The sequence below is a fragment of the Patagioenas fasciata genome, chromosome 18 (assembly GCF_037038585.1).
Source record: "Patagioenas fasciata isolate bPatFas1 chromosome 18, bPatFas1.hap1, whole genome shotgun sequence".
NCBI classification, from domain to species: Eukaryota; Metazoa; Chordata; class Aves; order Columbiformes; family Columbidae; genus Patagioenas; species Patagioenas fasciata.
The window spans coordinates 10,884,580-10,903,477 of record NC_092537.1 but is presented as its reverse complement, the minus strand read 5'-3'; the positions used below and the strand labels follow the sequence as shown (position 1 = coordinate 10,903,477).

The following is an 18,898-nucleotide window of genomic DNA, read 5'->3' as shown; positions in this document are numbered from 1 at the left end:
TGCACAGACATGATTTTAAACTACTTACTGCACAGCTAGAAGCCCATTATAAATTAGAGCACACAAGATTTATATGCAACTGCAGCATGTTTTAACACAATTTAAAGAAATGTAAGCAGGAAAATCCATTCTACCATTATTTAATAATGCAGTGGGTATCAATGTTACTATAATTTGTTGAGGCATCATTTTTCCTTTGTAGACCTTAAAAATAATGCTGCCAACACAGTCATGCCTTGTCCAGCTGGTGCTATTAATTTGTATTGGCCTGGTTATTTCCCGTTAGCTGGGTCCCAGTCTATGGAGCCTTTGCATTGCTAATTTAGTTTTTTTTTTTTTTTTAATTTTTCCAGTTGCATTTGATAATTTGCTAATGGGTTTTCTCCAGACAGCTTTGGAAGTTTTCTTGTCCTTTCTTATTTAGATCAGAAGTGTTATTACAAGGATCCTCAATATCTTATATAAGAGCATCACTTGATGCATGTGCCCATCCCGAGAAGGTTTTTCTGACGAGTTAATCCCGCTTCCACAAGGTGAAATCCTACCTGCCCTTCTCATCTTGTCCTTTGCTGAATCCAAACAGTAAAATACTTGGCGGATTTGTTTTTTTTAAATTGGGGAAATTGGTTTTTTGTAACTTGAAACACTTGTGCAATGGGAGGCGGGCTTTCCTCTGGGAACACCACTGTCTTTTGGCTCAACATTTGTGGAGAAAGCCCTATGAGAGAACACACTTGGTCAGAGAAATGTTTCCTATATCCATTGTGTCTTAATTCAGTCAGCCTGTCTTGTCACTGCTTTCTCAAACCCCGGAGAGCACCATCACAGAGTCACAGAATCCCAGCCTGGTTGGATTGAAGGGACCGCTGCAGATCCCCAGTCCAAGCCCTGCTCACGCAGGGTCACAGAGCAGATCACACAGGTGGGTCCAGGCGGGTTTCAATGTCTCAGAGAAGGAGACTCCACACCCGCTCTGGGCAGCCTGGGCCAGGCTCTGGCACCTCCCAGCAAACAAGTTTCTGCTCATGTTCAGATGGAGCCTCCTGTGTTTCAGTCTGTGCCCGTTGCCCCTCACCCTGGCGTTGGGCACCACTGAACAGAGTCTGGTCCATCCTCTGACACCCACCCTGAGATATCGATCCCATTGATCAGATCCCTCTCAACTTCTCCAGCTCAACAGCCCCAGCTCTCTCAATCTTTCCTCACAAGAAAAATGCTCCAGACCCCTCAGCATCTTTGTGTCTCTCCACTGGACTCTCCTTGTCCCCCTTGTCCAGAACCAGACACAGAACTGCAGATGAGTCACTGCAGATGTCACATGGAATGTGACATGGAAAAGCAGCTGAAGGCAGATACAGGGTTTGGTCTCTAGACTTGTTCCCCAGCCTCCTGGAGCTGGTGGGCCACACTGATGGGCAGGGGGATCACTTTGTTTTTGGCTCCATAGATAAAGCATCTGAGTTGGCTTCACTTATTACCACTGTTCAGGTGATACCCAGGAGCACGCAAAGACCATCGGCATCTTTCTCTGTCTCCCCACCCAGGCGTTCAGTGTTGTGTTTCAAAAAGCCATTGAGAGGGCACCTCCCGACGAGAGCCTCCCCCAGCGCCTGCTGAACCTCATCGACAGCATCACCTTCTCCGTGTTCCAGTACACAACCCGGGGGCTGTTCGAGTGTGATAAACTGACTTACACCGCTCAAGTTACCTTCCAGGTAAACACCTCTGGTCCACACAATTTGTATGCAATGATTTTACAGGTAAAGATACTGGCATGCAGGGAAAGCTCAAACTGTCACAGCTGTGGCCTTCAGCATCAGAGCAGCAAATATAAAGGCTGAGAAACTTCTTTTCTGTCTCTCTTGCTGATAACAGCCAGAGATGCTGTGTTTGATTTGCATTACACTGACTCTGAGAGAGTAATACCCACTTGCAGGACCTGAAAGGACAAGGCAAGCCTGTCTTGAAGACTTACTGGTTTTATCTGAAATAAGTATGTGCTACATAGCTGCTGTCTTTGTCTGGTGTGTTAGTATCATCTTGAGTGAAATCAAATTCAATCAATAAATAGTGCTTGGCATGGTGTGGTGAGGTTGTGATTAAGTTTGTGTGGGGAATGGCTGTGTAAATGCCCTGACATGTTGAACGCAGATATCAACAAAGTCAGAACTGCTGGAACACTGTGCAGGTCTTGTAAACCTTGATCAGTAATTGGCATCATGTTTTCAACTCTACATAATAAAGTGCTGTGTGTAAAAAGGAAAGTAAGTATATATATACATACACATATATATGTACAAACAATGGACTCTAACAATATACTTAGTAGATTATCTGTCTGTAAAAAGTGAGCTTGTATTTTGCAATGTCAGCCTTAATTTTGACCAAAAAGATACCTACAGTTTCTATTATATATCTCTAAATAAAGTATTTAAGTAGCACATATTGTGCTTGTAACTACACTGAGCATTACAAATAGTTAATGGGTAGCTTTAAGTTGTTAGGAAAACCAGCGTTTCAGTGTGTGGAGACAGTTGAGTGATGAGACCCAAGATCCTCCCATATAATAAACCAGTTGGCTCTTGAGCTGAACAGCTCACGACCATCATCGGTGGGAAAGATGCCACGCACGCTGCAGATGCCACTGCCTATTGGGCAACAGTGAGATGCAGTTTAAGATCTGTGACAAGTAAAGGCAAACTCACCGCTCTAGAACTGCTCTTTTTCCACCCAGAATTGATGTTCAGGGTTTTGGAGTTTGTCTCTGATGGTTCAGCAGTCCAGCAGAGCACTTGGAGCAGTGGCTCCAACTGGACTCAGGAGCATGTACAGCTTTCCAGAGTTACCTCCAACATAGCTCTGGCAGTCTGACTCCATGTATTAATATTCCCAAAAGCCACCATTGGTGGTAAAAACATTGGTAGGAGCTGAATGACCGAGGTGCTCCCTAGTGTTTGAGACCTCAGGGACCTGCTTATTCTCTTGGTGCATGTACCATAAGGTTTGGTTTGTATTTTTGTTTGTTTGTTCATTCATTTGTTTTCAAATGACTCTCAGTATGTCCCTGCTCACTTTCAAAACTGAGCACAACAGTGAGAGGTGGACAAGACATACCTTGCATTCGTTAGGGATGTACGTGCTCTGGTTCATTTTAAGAAGTCATCTGTCCTCAAGCTACTGATATCAAGTGCAGGGACTTGCAGCACATCCTTCAACCTGTGTCTCTGCTGGCAGGGACTTGTCCCCAGTCTGCTGTCTATGAATGTGGATCACAGCCCTTGCTACATAGTTTTGATCCTCTTACATTGCCAATCTCCATCCGCATTCCTGGTCCTCTTTTGGGGAGACCCAAAGCACCCACACGGTGTGTTTCATCACACCCCTCCAACATGGAGCACTGTGTAATTTTTAACCACGCATTTGGCAGTTATGTGAGTTGAATAATTAATCTCTCCAGTGTATTACTGCTCTGTATCCCGGCTTCTCAAGGTTATCTTGTTTGTTTGGACTTACAGATACTTCTGATGAGTAAAGAAATCAACACGGTAGAACTGGATTTCCTACTAAGATACCCAGCACAGACCAGAGTCACAAGCCCCGTGGAGTTCCTGTCTAATCACTCCTGGGGAGGAATCAAGGTACCTGTTTCACATGAACTGTGGGAAATCAGCATCCCTTATCTCCTCTAAAAGCCCTTCAGCAGCCTTCAGGTTGGTACTTATAGTTTCTGGTGAACAAAGTCCTGACCGTACCTGAGAAGTGGCACAAAAATGCCATGGAAATGGAGAGTTCTGTAGGTACAAGACTGACTTTGTGTGTTCTTCATGACTGTGCCCCTGATGATCTGTGTGTCCTCAAAAAGGTGTTTTTTCCCTCAGAGATTTAGGCTTCTCTCTCTGTAAGAGAGGAGTGAGAATATCGCCTGATTTTGTGGTTATAGATTGTGAAGGACATGGGGATCTTCGCTGTATTTGGGAGGAAGTGGGAATTTAAGGTAGATACGACCATCTGCAGAGATGTACTGGGAACAGAGTATGGACAGCTGGCACACCTTCTGCAACCAGATACTATCAGAGCAATGAGAAGATTCAAGAACTGCCATGTGTTTGGAGTGAGAGATGAGGAAGAGCAACCCAAAGAGACAAGAGCTGTCCCATCTTTTCTCCTATTTGTCAACAAGTGTGAATTGTGCTGCTTTTGGACCTGATTCAGCAGGGTGTGATTTGGTTGCTGGAGGGGGTTGGAGGCTTATCCTGAGTTAGGCAGGAACTGAGGGGACTGTCACCAGGCGTTGCTTTGCAATAGCTGTGAGACGAGCCCTTTTCACTCAGCTTCTCCTCTCCCACTGAGTCCGTTGAGGTTTTTGGTTGAGGTGGTGTCACAAGGGAGTAATTTAGGGTTCTGCTAACTGCAGAACAATGTTCAGATTTTGCGGGGAAGTGCGACTTTAAAGAGTTGGGTGGCAGGTTCACTCTGTTATTTACTACATGGGGGAATATGTCAAGCCAAATGCTGCTGACCTTCTCTCCAGGAGCCTGTACCCGTCGCAGTGCAAATTTTCTGGTGCTTCCCCTCCCTGATAACCGTTCGCTCCAGAGTCTGTATTTTAGAACTGCAGAGGCAAACTTTCAGGCGAGGCCTGATAACTGTATGGAGAGCAGACTTTCGGGAAACAAAATTCTCGGGAAAAAAAGAGATTAATGGAATAGAATAGCAGGAGGGCTGGCTCAAGCTGGGTACCTGTGCAGAGGTCCAAGCATAGAAAACCATAGACTTTTGTATCTTTACAAACCATTTGTACCGTGATCCAGTCCAATAGCAATATTTCTCTTTGGGGGTCTTCTTGCTTCTAATTGGATCTTTTTCACTGATCCAACATGTGCCTTTGTTTTGCAGGCACTGTTTATGGTCCATAGTCTCATAGGTGCTGTTTTGTGTGAACCTTTCTTCTCCTCAAAGTGCAAATCAGGCCCCGTCCCGCAGATGTCTGTGATGTCTCCGCATTAACCTTGGAATCATTATTGTTCCCCAGTCAGTTCCATTCTTCCCAGCAAAGTGCAAACGGGACCTTATCTTGCAAGTGCTCAGTGTGGTTTGTAGTTGCTTTTGGTAAATATGAGCACAACTTCACAGCTTAAGTTTTTAGCAAATCCAGCTCACCAAGTAACATGAAGCAAGGACTATATTAAAAATCATACAACTCATACCTCTAAATGATTAATTGTATTTAGTGTGCATTTACTTAAGCTAAATTATTAAATTTAAATTGGGCTCATCCACTGACCTGTGAGTAGTACAACTATTGCCATACAACCCACTCAAAGTGAGCTCAGCCAGGCTGTCTTATTTATAGAATAAAGTGGTTGACTCATAGTTAATTGCACAGAGTAGGAAAAGTCTACACAAGACTCCCTGCGCCCACAACTCATTGGTGTTCAGTTCCCATTCTGATCTCTTGTGGGTTTCCTACCAGGAGTTCTTGACACGGCTGCAGCTCAGGCCTTTCCCTCCTCTGAACCTGAACCAAACTGCTGCTGGTTTGGCTGCAGGGGCGATTGCACCCACCACAGATGGAAACTCCTGCACATCTCAAAGAGTTTCAGTCGATGGTCAATAATCTGCCCCACTTCAGTGTATTTCAGGATTTTCAGATAGTGCATTCCATATTATCGAATTACCGAATGCATTTCAGATTGTCTTTTGTGATGATCGTGGTATTGATTTTACCATAAATCATATTGGCCAGTGTCAACTTTATTATTGTTTATGTTCTATTAATATGTGTTGGTTTATTAGCTTTTGAGGTTTTGGCAACTCTAGTTACTCCAGGCATGGTTTTAGTGCAATCACATTTTGTCACAGACTGCTATAATTAGGTTAATTAGTCATGGCTTCTATACAGCTCATTAATAGGCTAAAATCTCCTTTTCTTTCATCAGAAAGATTAAGTGCTATAATAAATTGTTTCTTCAACAAAGCTTGAGCAAAGTGCATTTCAGATTCATATTTCAAATTCCGAGTGGAATTTAGCATTCTGCTAATTTTTTATGGAAACACTGAAAATGCTCCTTCACAAAACGCTCCTTTCGCCAGGGGTTCCAGGCCAAGACAGTCCTGCCAAAAGAAATCAATACTGATATTTATGGCCTATTCTGTGCCTCCCACTTTGGGCACATTAACTTCAAAGGAAACCTCATTAAATGTTGAGGACTCTGGGCATGCAAATAGCCTTGTGTGACTTGGATTATTATTTATTGTTCTTCTTTGAATAATAATACATATAGGCTAATAGTCCTTTGCATTTGTGCAGTTCATGATGCTGGAGCATCCGACGTGTGTTTATGATCTAGTTTTCCATCCTCTTTCAGGAAAATACAGGGTGATTCGGAAAGATGGACCCAATTTCAAAGCAGTGTATTTCACCATGGCAACGTGTTACAATTACACAAAAATTTACAAATGGATTAATGAGTTACCACATTAGCAGTAATCATTGGAACTCGATGTCTCGCCCTTTCAAGTGAGTAAGAGTTTGATTCATGGGCAGTTCATGGCTGCTGAAATACAGAGATTTCAAACCGGGTCCATCTTTTTGAAACATCCTATGGTTTAGTAAAACGTTTCACAGAGCTTTTTGCTGTCATGTGTGTGCCAGGGCAGCTCAATATTTACCCCGGAATGAAGAAACCCACATACCTGTCCAGAAGGGCACGGTTTGTAGGGAAAGGTAATATCTTTCATTAAATCTGCTGATAAAATTGGGAAAGAAAAGGTGAGTTTCAGGCTTTTTAGCGCTGAAACAATAGCCTAAAACAGGAGAGAATTCAAACTCGGTACAGGTTGAGAAAAACTGCTCTGAGCTTAACTTGATTCTGTTCATCACTCAGCTGGTATGGGAGAAGAATTAATACCTGTGGAGGGAAATTGCTCTGCTCTGGAGCCAGGGAGATGCTAGCAAAGGACACTCGTTATCCTCAGTGCAAACTCTGCCTCTGGGTCATGGAAGGGTTAGTTAAGAGCAGGAAGGGGAGGAAATGTTATCATTTAATGAAAGCAGTGCCTTTGCTGAGTCCCTGCCTCAGGTGTTCAATAGAGCTGGTTGTTTCCGTTCCAAGGCCTGTCTTTTGCAGGTGCTTAGTAGTGATCTCTTGAGAAATCAGAAGTATTCTTTTACTCTTAATGAGATTTTCTGTCTTTTTTCAGTTTCCTTTATTACAGTAAGTTATACTTTCCTCACCCTCTCTGTTCCCAGTACTCGGCTTGAAAGTTTTGATTTTGGTTGGTACTTCTTCAGAAGTCTTTTGTGTGTGCACCAGGTTGTCCGTATCTCCTGACTCGGCTGTTGGTTACCTGGATACACCTGGATACACCTTAAACCGCAAAGGTACAACGATGCTACTGCTTGAACTGCACAGGATGTCAGGCCACAGCCGTGTACAAATGACCATCTTGATAGTTTTGTTGCAAAATTTAACTTCACATACAATCAGTGTAGAGCTTGTCCTCTGTAGGGTTTTTCCCCCTGTTTTTCCTTCTTTCCTTCACTGGAAGGTCTCCGGTGTCATAAGATGAAGGTGTTGACACCTGGATGGAAGCTGAGTATTGTCTCAACTGAACTGGGTTTTATGATTCTTGGGGCTTCCAGACCATGTCCAGATTAACAAGTAAAATGGGTCAGCAGCTGCTTCTGGCCATGGCTGTGGGTGATGTGGCACAATGTGAATCCATACAGCAAAACTCCCCTCACCTCCCAAACCACAGAGGCCTCATACGTTGTTTACTGTGGACAGACCCTGGACTGTCCTACACCCTGGGCTGTGTCCCGAAATTTTCTGAGAGCCGATGAGTTTGCCAAAGTCAAATGTGAGCCAGCAACACACTGGCAAGCTCTGTGGCTCCTGGTGAGCTTGTGCCTGGACTTTCTCTGTAGCCGCAGATTCAGGAGCAGATCAGCAGGCAAGACAAAAGTGTGTGTCTTCTCCTCACCATCTGGGTGTGAGATGGGCAGACAGAAACTCCCTCCCCCCATAGTCTGAGGCAGTTTTATTCTGTAACGGCTTTATAGGTGCATGAGCATGGTTTTAATCCTGATCTAACACAATCTGCCTTATTAGCTCAGGCCAAGCCTCACACGATGCATAGTTGCGCATTTTCTATTGAGTGCCCAGTGCCAAAATACCACCCATGTGTTTCTTAGAGGTTCAGCAGAGCAGTTTGTACTTGCCTAGAAAAAATCACACGAAAGTACCCAGAGTTAAGCTGAGCTCTTCCTGAGCTTCACCACCACCAGCACAGCCAGCGACCATGCCCTTGCTATTCATTTTCACCGCTGCCTTTTCCCAAACCTGCCCTTTTTAAAAGACTGGGGCAGTTCTGAGCCCGCTGAAGTTTGGGTGAGTGGATTTCCCTGTGGCCCTGCTGTGTCCACACCGCCTCGTGCCTTCTGCAGAACCACGGTCCCATCAGCCGGGCGCCCGTCCGGTTCCCAGAGGCGGGATGCGGGCGGCGCTGGGTCTCCTGTGCACGGATGCGCATTTCCTGAGTCTTCTTTTCTTTGTGATATTTTCTGCAGTGCCTCTTCATCTCGGAATGCAGATGTGTCCCGTAGGATAAGTGAGGCTAGTTAATATACAGCAAGAATACACCTGGCCAGCTCGGATTACTTCTTCATCCCAATCATTTCCCTCATCTTTTTCTGAAAAGGAAGGATTTTCATTATGCAGATATGAAAACGCGACTGAAAGGGCATTGTCTAATAAATGTGATGCAAATAATGAGCTCTAAATACTGAATTCAGCTTTCGAGGAGGAGAACAGCAGTAGACAAAGTAGTATATTAACTCCATATTTATAATTTTGCAGAATGCAGATGATAAGACCACGTGTATGGCTTATGAGATAAAATACCAAAGCATATATTTTACATTTAAGAAACTGGATTTTTTTGACGAAAGAACAGAACTCTCTCCTCCAACTTTCACTTTTTGTGCTTTCTGGACACTAACATTTTTCATTCTTGTCAAGGATTCATTGTGACACAATCTGCTGCTTATATTGTGTTCTCTGTGCATAAGCAAGGTCCTTTGATCACACTGGACAGATATGAAACGCTTGCAGCTCACAGCTTCCCGTAGACATTCAGAATTATTATTAAGCCAGAAAACCATAGTCTTAATTATCTTCTATTAACTCTGCTCTTCAGATCTACAGCCTTTTGGTGCATCTTTGATAGAAATCATTGATTATGACACTTTGACGTGCATTTATCTTCTCTCATCTAGAAGTTTCCTGAGGACATTCATCTGTCCCCACTGGCACTCCAGTCTCAGAGAAACATTCCCAATGTCTCACAGAAATAACCCTTCTTTTCTTTTTAACCTTCTGGCTGGTGATCTGATGTTTATCTGAAATACAGCAGAGGTTTTTGACTACACCAAATATTTCAAGATGTACTTTGTTGGTTTGGTTGCAGTGGAAACTGTGTTTTTCTGGACGCCCCCACAGCAGCATCAGCCTCTGTCCTGCACTCCCCACAACACAAACCTGCTGGCAGCTGCTCATTGGGCATGTAGAAGTTCCTTCATTCTTTAAATGGAAGGAAAGGGAAGTAATTGCTTCATCAGAGGTATCTTTTAGGTATCAAATGTGTCTTTTGTAGACATTGTACATCTTCTGAAGTCATCTGCTTTACTTAAAAAGCAGAAAAAAACCCCAAACCAAACCAGTTGCAGTGCACTCTTGAGAAGATACCGGTGACCTGTGGGCCCAGGAGTGAGCTCTGAGGTCTGACAGCTGAGCTCTGCTCACAGCCGAGGGTGAGCCAGCCCTCATCCCCTTTTGGGCATCGTCTTACCTACATGTGTAAGATGCCTTTTGGAAAGGCAATGAAGGCAAATGGCTTGGATTTGACTCCTCTATTAGTTCTTCGTTTTAAGCCAGATCTGCCATAAAGGACCTTGAGGGTTCCCGAGCCCTGGCTCAGGCTGCCCAGGGCATGTGTGGAGTCTCCTTCTCTGAGACATTGAAACCCGCCTGGACCCACCTGTGTGATCTGCTCTGTGACCCTGCGTGAGCAGGGCTTGGACTGGGGGATCTGAAGAGGTCCCTTCAGCCACAGCCAGCCTGGGATTCTGTGACCTGTTGGAGCTCCTTGTGTCTGAAATGTGGTAGAGCATGTGTTGGTTCACATGAACACCTGTAGAGACTGCAGATTAAGTGCTCAGCTAGATTTTGTTTGGGAACAATCTCTGGAACCCTGATGGTAACACCAAAACCTTACTTGCTTTGAGGCACATGAGGTGGCCTTTTGTGGAGAGACTCATTGTCTTGGTATCATCCCCACTGTGTGATCACTGCATCACTGACCACAGTATCACCAGTACCTGAATGGAGCATCCTTGTGCAACCAGTTTAGACTGATAGGGCCATGGGTACATGCTTTTGACTTCACTCAGAGTTGGCCAAGCCTCTGCTGGAATCTGATTCCATCTTTGAGTGTTGTGTTCGGAGAAAGATGTGGACCTTCTAGAAACGGGGTGGAGGAGAGCAGTGAGAAGTGTCAGGTACCTGAACACCAGACTGCGAAAAGAGATTGAGGAGAGGGAGAAGGGATTATGTCTGAGGCCCTCAAGATTACAGGGACAGGAGGGCATGGTCCTCAAATGTGTACTCCAAAGGAGAGTTTTTCTGTATCAGTAAGGGATAAAGCAAGGTGCATCTCAAAGTAATGCGAGAAAGATTCACACCAGACATTTGGAAAGTCTTTGTGATAGAGGATAGCGAGGGACCGGCATAGATTGCTTGCAGTTTTGGTTGCTGAGCTCGTTCGAGCAGGTCGTGTGGCACACGGATGAGGATTGTGCCAGGGACCTGAGTGCACCAAGGCAGCTTCTTGACTCTGGTTGCCTGTTCTTGAGGCCAGTTCTGCTGTGGTGCCCCCATGAAACCTTGGGTGAGGCTTTTGCTGTGAGAAGAGCTGTGAGAAGCCTCATTGAGAGATGAGTCTATACCTGTGTGCACATATATGTACAGGCTGCCCAGGGCAGTGGTGGTGTCACCATCCCTAGGGGGGTTGAGCAGACATATAGATGAGGTTCTTAGGGATGTAGTTTAGTGCTAGATTTAGGTTATGGTTGGACTCGATGATCTCATTCCAACCAAAATGATTCTGTGATCTGTATCAGGACACAGAACCACAGACCTTGAGAGCCTTCCAGCTGGTGACATCCTGGAACAGATCCTTCAGTTGAGCTCTTCCAGTCCATGAGACATATTTTCTCTTTCAGTTTTGTTGTGCATTGGCCCATGGTGAGGGCCCATCTGTGTTTCGTAAGAGTCAAATACAGGGAACTTTTCAGGAATACACAAGTACCACCTTTCAGCTGTCACCCATGGCCTGCTTCTGGTTCTGGCTGCGTGTCCCTGATGTGCTGGAGAGCATCAAAGAGTGAAGAAGAACCATGGGAAGTGTGGCTTGACAGAGCAGCATTGTCAAAACCACTTGTACAACACCTGCAGAAAACACAGGAAAAATGGCAATGTGAACCCAGCTGTGAAACATCGCAGGCAAAATCATGAAAATTTGGTGGGTGCTTACAAGCAACTAGAATAGGAAGATTATGGCTAATTCTCATTTCTGTTGCTGACTTTTCTTATCCAGTGGAGCTGTAAGAACCTACTAGCAGGAAGGACTTGAGTGCTGAAGCTGTCGCTTTCTGATTCATGATACAGGTTTCACCTGGAATTTCCCAATGAAAGGTAATGAGACCCAAGTCATCACTCCTCAGACCACTGCTGTTGTCCAGCCATGAGGGTTCTGTGTGTCATGATGTTCCAGGAAGGATTCTGCAGATAAGAAGAAGCATGGTTTTTTGTATAGTGTCATGTCATGGCACTACATACGCTTTAGTGCAATTTAGATATGGGGAGAAAGCAAGGAGTTTGAATGAAGATGGGACACACTGAGCAGTGAGTTTGTCTATCAGATTTTATGAAAGAAACAAGGATGATTAAAACAACATTTTTGTGTCAAGAGCTGATTGAAGTTTGTCAAACCCATCATGTCTTTATTTTTACCTTGGGTAGACGTTTTTCTTATAAGTTTTGTAATTCAGGTAGTGCAGCTAAACAGAAAATAAGACCTTCAGTGAATGAATAATATAAGGCAAAACCTCAATGGAAAAGATGGCAAATAATCCATCATTTTCTACATTAATCCCTCTAGTTAACAGTAGTGCAGTAATTCATCTCCCTATACATCTATTTTCAGAATGATGCAATCTATCAATTAAAGCCAGATGCAGGTTGGACTTTCCCATTCTTCCAGGAGCTTTTTCCAACTGCGGGGATGCTGGTTTTCCTAACGAGATGTGGGCCACCTGCAGGAAATGAAGGGAAGAAATTATGAATATTCACAGAAGCCTATATAAGCAGAACTTGCAGTGCTAATCTAAGATATTTAGAAGGCGATTTGAAATGCGTGAGGTTTTTCCCAAGCTTCAGGCAAGCAAAGTGTGTCTTCTCAATGTATAGGTACAGTGGGATTATTTTTCTTTAAAGCAAGATGTATCAGGAGATAAGACTGAAAGTGAATCAGATATAACCAGTCTCATGGCTACCAGGGAATGTGGTTCATAGGTGTTAGCAGCTCACTCTGGCAGCGCTGGTTTGACTGGCTCTGTATTCTGAAGGAATGCCTAAACTTGGGGCCAGTTTTGCCCAGATGGTGTCCATAGGATAACTGCCGTCACCGACAAGAGCAAGTGTTTTCTCTAATAAATTTACAAAAGCTTGGTGTGGTGTATTTGGCAGCAGGAGATAAATCACATGCAGTAGCAATGACACCAGACCTTGGAAGCTGTTCCTTTCACTTCAGACTCAGCCCATCCTCTGCAGGCAGCGAGGGGAAAATGAGCCTATCTTCAGCTCCTTGTGCCCATCTGGAACGTGTCCCTGTCCCCCGCGTTGTTGTGTCTCTGCAATGATCCCGTTTCCCTTCATTGACTCTCTGAAAGGCCTTGTAACTAAGGACACCCTGTGAGGACACCAGCATTGCCCTGCGGTGACAATTAGGGTTTCTTTCTCCAAGCCAATGGCTGATACATGTTGTATTTCCTACAGCCGTGGGGGGAAAGAGAGTATTTTGCATTCATGAATGTGTCACATTCACAGATCTGCTGCCACGTCGGCTCCGGTTTAAAGCTGGTTCTGACTTAGACGAGAAAATGTCAAGAAAACCCAAAGTGATAAAGCAAGTTGTCTATGATTCAGTGAATGAAAAATCATTTTCTCTGAGAAAACCGTAATCCTCGCCTCGATGTGATATGAAGAGCCCCGTTTTGCTCCCAAAGTCTCATTTTGAGATACAAACTCAAGACCCTCCTGTTTCCAGCCACCAGAGGTGATTGTAGGGTCAGTTTCTAAAACAGGATCTTTAGTCCTCCTGCTCTTTTGATCGTATTTTATTTTGATCGATGTTTTCTGTGTGTCTCCATTTCCATGACAACTCTGATTGACAAATGGATTCTTCATTATGCGGACAAAAATAGCCACGCTACAGGTTGATGGGTGGTACCCACCTGCTGTCCCAGTGGACCATTCCCACCTTTACTCCTGCTGCTTGGAAACAGTGAAGTCTTATGGCTGGTGTCAGTGCCTTGGAAAATTTCACAGCAGAGGTATAGAAAAGCAATTAATATTCACAGAAAGATTACTGATTGAGATAGCTTTCATTGCACTGGCTTTTAAATAGAAACATCTCTTATTAATACCATCACTCCTAATAAATGCAATTAAAGTTGTTGACTAATGAAAATTTTAGTGTTAATTTATATAATACAGACTTTATACTTGCAAGTAGGGCTTTCTCGATTCTGCAACATGTTGTTCAGGGGGAGAGAGGCTATCATCTCTGATTACATGGCTGTCATTTAGTAAGAAGAAAGCAATTTTTCAGAGTCTCCCTTGTTAAACATCACCCAGAGACTTCTTGAAGCAACAGCAGCCAAAATTCTGAAGTGGTATTTTAAGTAAGTCACTTCAAAAGTCAACAGTGTTAAAACATTTTATATAAGTGTTTGCACTGATGAATCCACTGAATTCAGCTTTTGCCGTTCTATTGTGTTCAGCTATGAGAGGTGCATCAAATACACTTATTGCTTCGAGGACAAGGTGTTGGCAGATCAGAATAGATAGCATTGATCCCGTGAAATTCGATTTCTCGTGTTCTGTGCTCCGTTTGCTGGTTTTCCACAAAAAGTGGGATATGGCACTGATTTTTGGAGCAAGTACTTCTGTCGCTGACATTTCTCTGTGTTAATCCGTACATGGAAAGAACATCTGCTGCATCGCCACTTTCCTCACGCTCCTCTTCATGGAATCCTCAGGATCCCAGGGAGTTTGGCATGGAGATGGTCAGCGCCAAACTGAGTCAGTCCATGCTGTGCTCTTACCTGTGTCTTTTGTGGAGATACTGATGAATTCGTGCCTTTGGGCAAGGCTTGATTTGTTGGAAGAGCATCTATAGTTATATCTGCAAGTACGACTCTGCCTATAGCTCCAGTTCTGGTCCTGGAGCTCATGACCTGTGAGGGAAGTTGGAAGGATTTGTCCAGCTGTGGGATGAGAGAGCCAAACTCTCCTTGTTATTGGCAGTGAAAGTTATTAGGATCAACTGTGACAAATTGCAGGTAGGGAGGTTCAGCTTCAACATATTAACCAAAAGAATCCTTTTTACCAGGAGAATAGTGCAGTTCTACAACAGAGCACCCAGAGAGGCTGAGAGCGCTTTGTTGTAGAGGTCGGCGTTTTGGTAGACAAAGCCACAGCTGGCCTGGTCCAGCACTGCCTGTAGGCCTGGTCTGAGCACAAGGCTGGACTAGACACCTCCAGAGGTTTCTTCCAACCCTTGCTTCTGTGATGGTGTCAGTGTATATTCAATAAATGGCCTGGATCCACGGCACCCACCAGGAACAGCTTTGCAACCTCCTTCTCTCTGTCATCTACCCACATTCCCTCTGCTAAAAACTTGAAGCCATTTGTCATAAGGAGCCTCTTTTTCTGACTGCTTTCTTCCCCTAGTTTGCTCTTTGTGTTGAAGTCCAGCTCAACTCAATTCTGTCTATTAGAAATACCAAAGTTTGACGCTGCTCTCCTCTCCTTGGGAAGCCCAGCTCTCCTGCACCTCTTAGAGCAGAACAGCCTTCAGTGTTTTCTGCCTCGTTTGCAGCAGCACTGTATCCTGGGCAATCTCTCAGCATTTCTGTCAGGGCATTTCCATGACTTCCGAAGCCCTTTGGCAAGTGTGTATCTTTGCAGTTGATCTGAATGAGGTGTGACACTGGCATTTTTTAAGGAGCTTTCTTAGTTGCTTTCCGCAACGGAGCTGGATGGGACGTGAGCTGGAGCACCAGTGGTGCAGAACACCTCTGCCCGGCAAGAAGCTTCTGCTTTGCTCTGTGGCTTTCTGTTTCTATGGAAAATAGCTCATTCACTGTCTTTTATACTCCACTTGGCTTTTCCACGTCATGTTCAACTGCTTACAGCTTCAGATTATGCAAAATGCTCTGAAGATGTTTGTTTCAGCGAGAATTTTGCTTGAAATCCAGAAGAACCTTACAAGCTGTGCAATACGTTTTGCTGCCACTTGTATGAAAGATAATTTGGATTCTTTATTTCTTTGCATAACATTTATAGTTGCCTCTTTCTAGCAAAAAATCTAGCTACATTTTCATTGTAATTATCATTTAAGTACTGGCTTACTCAGCTGTACTTTGGGGCATTCTTCAGCTACCTGTTTCTGCTACAGCCTTGTAGCACTGAGAAGTTAATCTTGGTGTGTGTTTTAGCAAGTACAAATCTCAGCGGTTTGATTTTTATGTTGGCACAGGATGGTATGCATATTTGTACAAAGAAAGCGCTCACCCATGTACAGTTTGCACAATGTTTATTGAGATTTGGGGTGCCCTGGTCACCACGACTGTGTGGTGAAGTCTCAGTGCTGTGGCTTCACAGTGTGTGCACCAGACTGTGCAGACAAGGGAGGTGGATTCACAGGGCAACAGGGAGGGAAAAATAATGGCATGTGTATAAAGACAAAGAGGATGAATAGTCCAACCATGAAATCACTATAAAAAGCAGTTTTGGTGAGCACGGCAAGCCTGAGTTTAGCTTTGGATACCGAGCACCCTAGATGCAAAAGTACGTTTTCCATCGGTTGTTGTGACAATTCTCTTCGTGTCTGTTGAAGCAGTAAGGGGACTGTTTGCAGACTTGCGGCTCACAGGAATGCCACCAGTGCGCTCTCCTGTCAGATGTGGGCTCAGAATTTCCAACTACCATCCAAATCGGGCATGTTTGGGATGGTTGAGAGTCACAAGTGCCTGTCACCTGAGATTTCTGAGTTCTGGCTTCAAAAAAGGAGAGAAGATTTCTTCTTGCTTTGAGTTATGGAGAACTGCATTGTAAATGATGCCAAATTCATAGAATCATAGAATCACAGGACGGTTTGGGTTGAAGGAACCTTCCCAGCTCCCCCAGTGCCCCCCCTGCCATGAGCAGGGACATCTTCACCAGCTCAGGTTGCTCAGAGCCCCGTCCAGCCTGGCCTGGGATGTCTCCAGGGATGGTTCAGCCACCACCTCTCTGGCCAACCTGGGCCAGGCTCTCACCATTCTCAGGGCCAACAATTTCTTCCTCATGTCCAGCCTGAATCTCCCTCCTTTAGTTTAAAACCATTACCCCTTGTCCTATCACAACAGGCCCTGCTCAAAAGTCTGTCCACATCTTTCTTATCGACCCCTTTTAAGTAAGGAAAGGCCACAATAAGGTCTCCATGGAGCCTTCTCTTCTCCTGCTGAAAACCCCAACTCTCTCAGCCTGAATTCTTTAATCCTTTCCTGTATTGTCACTTCCATGGCCTGGATGCCATGTGTGGCTTCACTGCTGGGCAGGAGCATTGCAGTGATGTGGGTGAGACCACTGGGAAGGTTGTGTTTGGATTTTAGAGCTGAGGTTCTATGAAATGTGTTTCAGTTCAGAGGATACACATGGTAGAAAATCTCAGGGTATGTATCTTCCATAAGTATGAAATTGTCCTCAGTCATATTTTCCTGTGGCCTTGCAAATGGCCTGTGTTGATTCCGTGTCCTGTGATTGTGCTGACAACAGATTTGGGGAAAGGAGAAGGGTCAAAGTCTGATCCTGGTGGGTTTCTGGCTGTTTCCCAGGCTCCAGCTGTGACCCTTTTGATGGAGCAACACATGAGCGGTCAGTAACCTTAGAAAAATGGTTCAAAGCCACGTACGATTATTCTTCTAAAGACCTTCCTTGAATTTTAACAGGCTCTCTCATCCATGGAGGAATTCAGGAATCTGGATCGGGACATTGAGGGGTCTGCAAAACGGTGGAAGAAATTTGTGGAATCTGAGTGTCCGGAAAAGGAGAAATTCCCCCAGGAGTGGAAGAACAAGTCAGCCCTGCAGCGCCTGTGCATCCTGAGAGCCGTCCGACCCGACCGCATGAGCTACGCTGTCAGGTAGGGACCCTGCTGCTCTGTATGCCCTCGATCAGCAGACAACGCTGGGTGTGCGTTTTGTGGGGCACGGGGGTAATTCAGGAATATGTTTGGATGTATTGATTACAGAATATGAGTGCTGCACACTGGTTTCCCATAAAGGAGCCTGCTGAATGAGGCATCTCTCAACTCTGCTAGGCCGTCAAAACATTTATTTTAACTGGAGTTTCTTGCTTGGGGAGGTCTAACCCCAATATCACCGATAGCGATGGAAACAGTTTAACTCACACTGGGTGAGCAGCAGACATGCCAAGTCAGAAACGAGCATCATCACACAGGTGTTATACAGCTGCTGGAGACTTTTAACGATCAGTACAACTCCTAGGGTTCATTTAAGTCGATATTAGTTACTAGATCCTTTATGGTTGTTCCTTAGGCACAAGAATATAGAAAGGAAAATCTTGTAGAGGCTTTCTCTTTTTTTTTTTTTCCTGTAAAATTCATAATTTATGTGATGCTAGTTCTGAAAGTTGTAGTTGTAAATTATGTAGTGAAGGTAACTAGGCAAATCTAAACTGCATGAAGGTAGGAGAAAGCTTGTTCCAGGAGAAACTAAAGGTCCTTTGCTCCTTTAGGACTTGTTTTTTTCTTCTCTGTCCTAGTAGTCTGGGCTCTGACATTTCTGCAATGGCTCTCATGCCACTGCCTCCCAAATGGTTTGTGTTGCTCCACCATCTGGCATGTGCATGTATACGGGTGTGTGTACCAGACTGTGTTACTCAGCGGATGAACTAGATTTCTGTTTCTGGTTTAAAATTCACAGAAAAGCGCTGGCAAGACTGAGTGAAGTCTCACTATGGTCAATTTCTTAATGTTTTATTAAATTAAATAACTATAATTTGTCATAATTATACCATTCAAAACCATCTTCTTTTACATTTGTTACTTGTTTAATGCTGGGTTATCCATGTGTTCTCTCAGCTGAAAAGATTGGTTTTTCTGTCATTATTTAGTTTGAGTAAAATAAGCATTTGTCTTCCTGAAATTTTAAGTACATATTTCATTTAAGCAAGCTTAATTAATTCCTTTCGACCAAAATGGTAGTACTCACATAGCTCAAAAATAACCAGAACATAAAGTTTCAATTCCTCAATTCCTTTCATATTTCTCTTTTATGAACAGGTAAGGGAATCCAAGTTCAAAAGCTTGGCTGGATATTTTTAGGGTTTGAGCATGTCATACTTCTCTGTTCACAGAAGAGTATTTAAATGGTTTTGTTTGGTTTGTTTCTTATCTCGGAATAGGTTAGAACATAAACACGTGCGAAGACTGACAGTCCGCAGCACCTTCCCCAAGACTTTCTTTGCAGGTGTATGTGACTAAAATT

The 18,898-nt window shown here is 44.1% G+C and overlaps 1 protein-coding gene across 1 annotated transcript in view; it reads left to right on the top strand.

The window, feature by feature from the left end:
• Positions 1 to 18,898, top strand: part of LOC139825441 (dynein axonemal heavy chain 9-like) — a 180,910-nt gene that overhangs the window by 119,086 nt on the left and 42,926 nt on the right. The window contains exons 49-51 of the mRNA XM_071816790.1: positions 1,545 to 1,715; positions 3,516 to 3,638; positions 17,339 to 17,532. Coding sequence (XP_071672891.1) covers positions 1,545 to 1,715; positions 3,516 to 3,638; positions 17,339 to 17,532 — 488 coding nt within the window. The remainder of the gene's footprint in view (positions 1 to 1,544; positions 1,716 to 3,515; positions 3,639 to 17,338; positions 17,533 to 18,898) is intronic.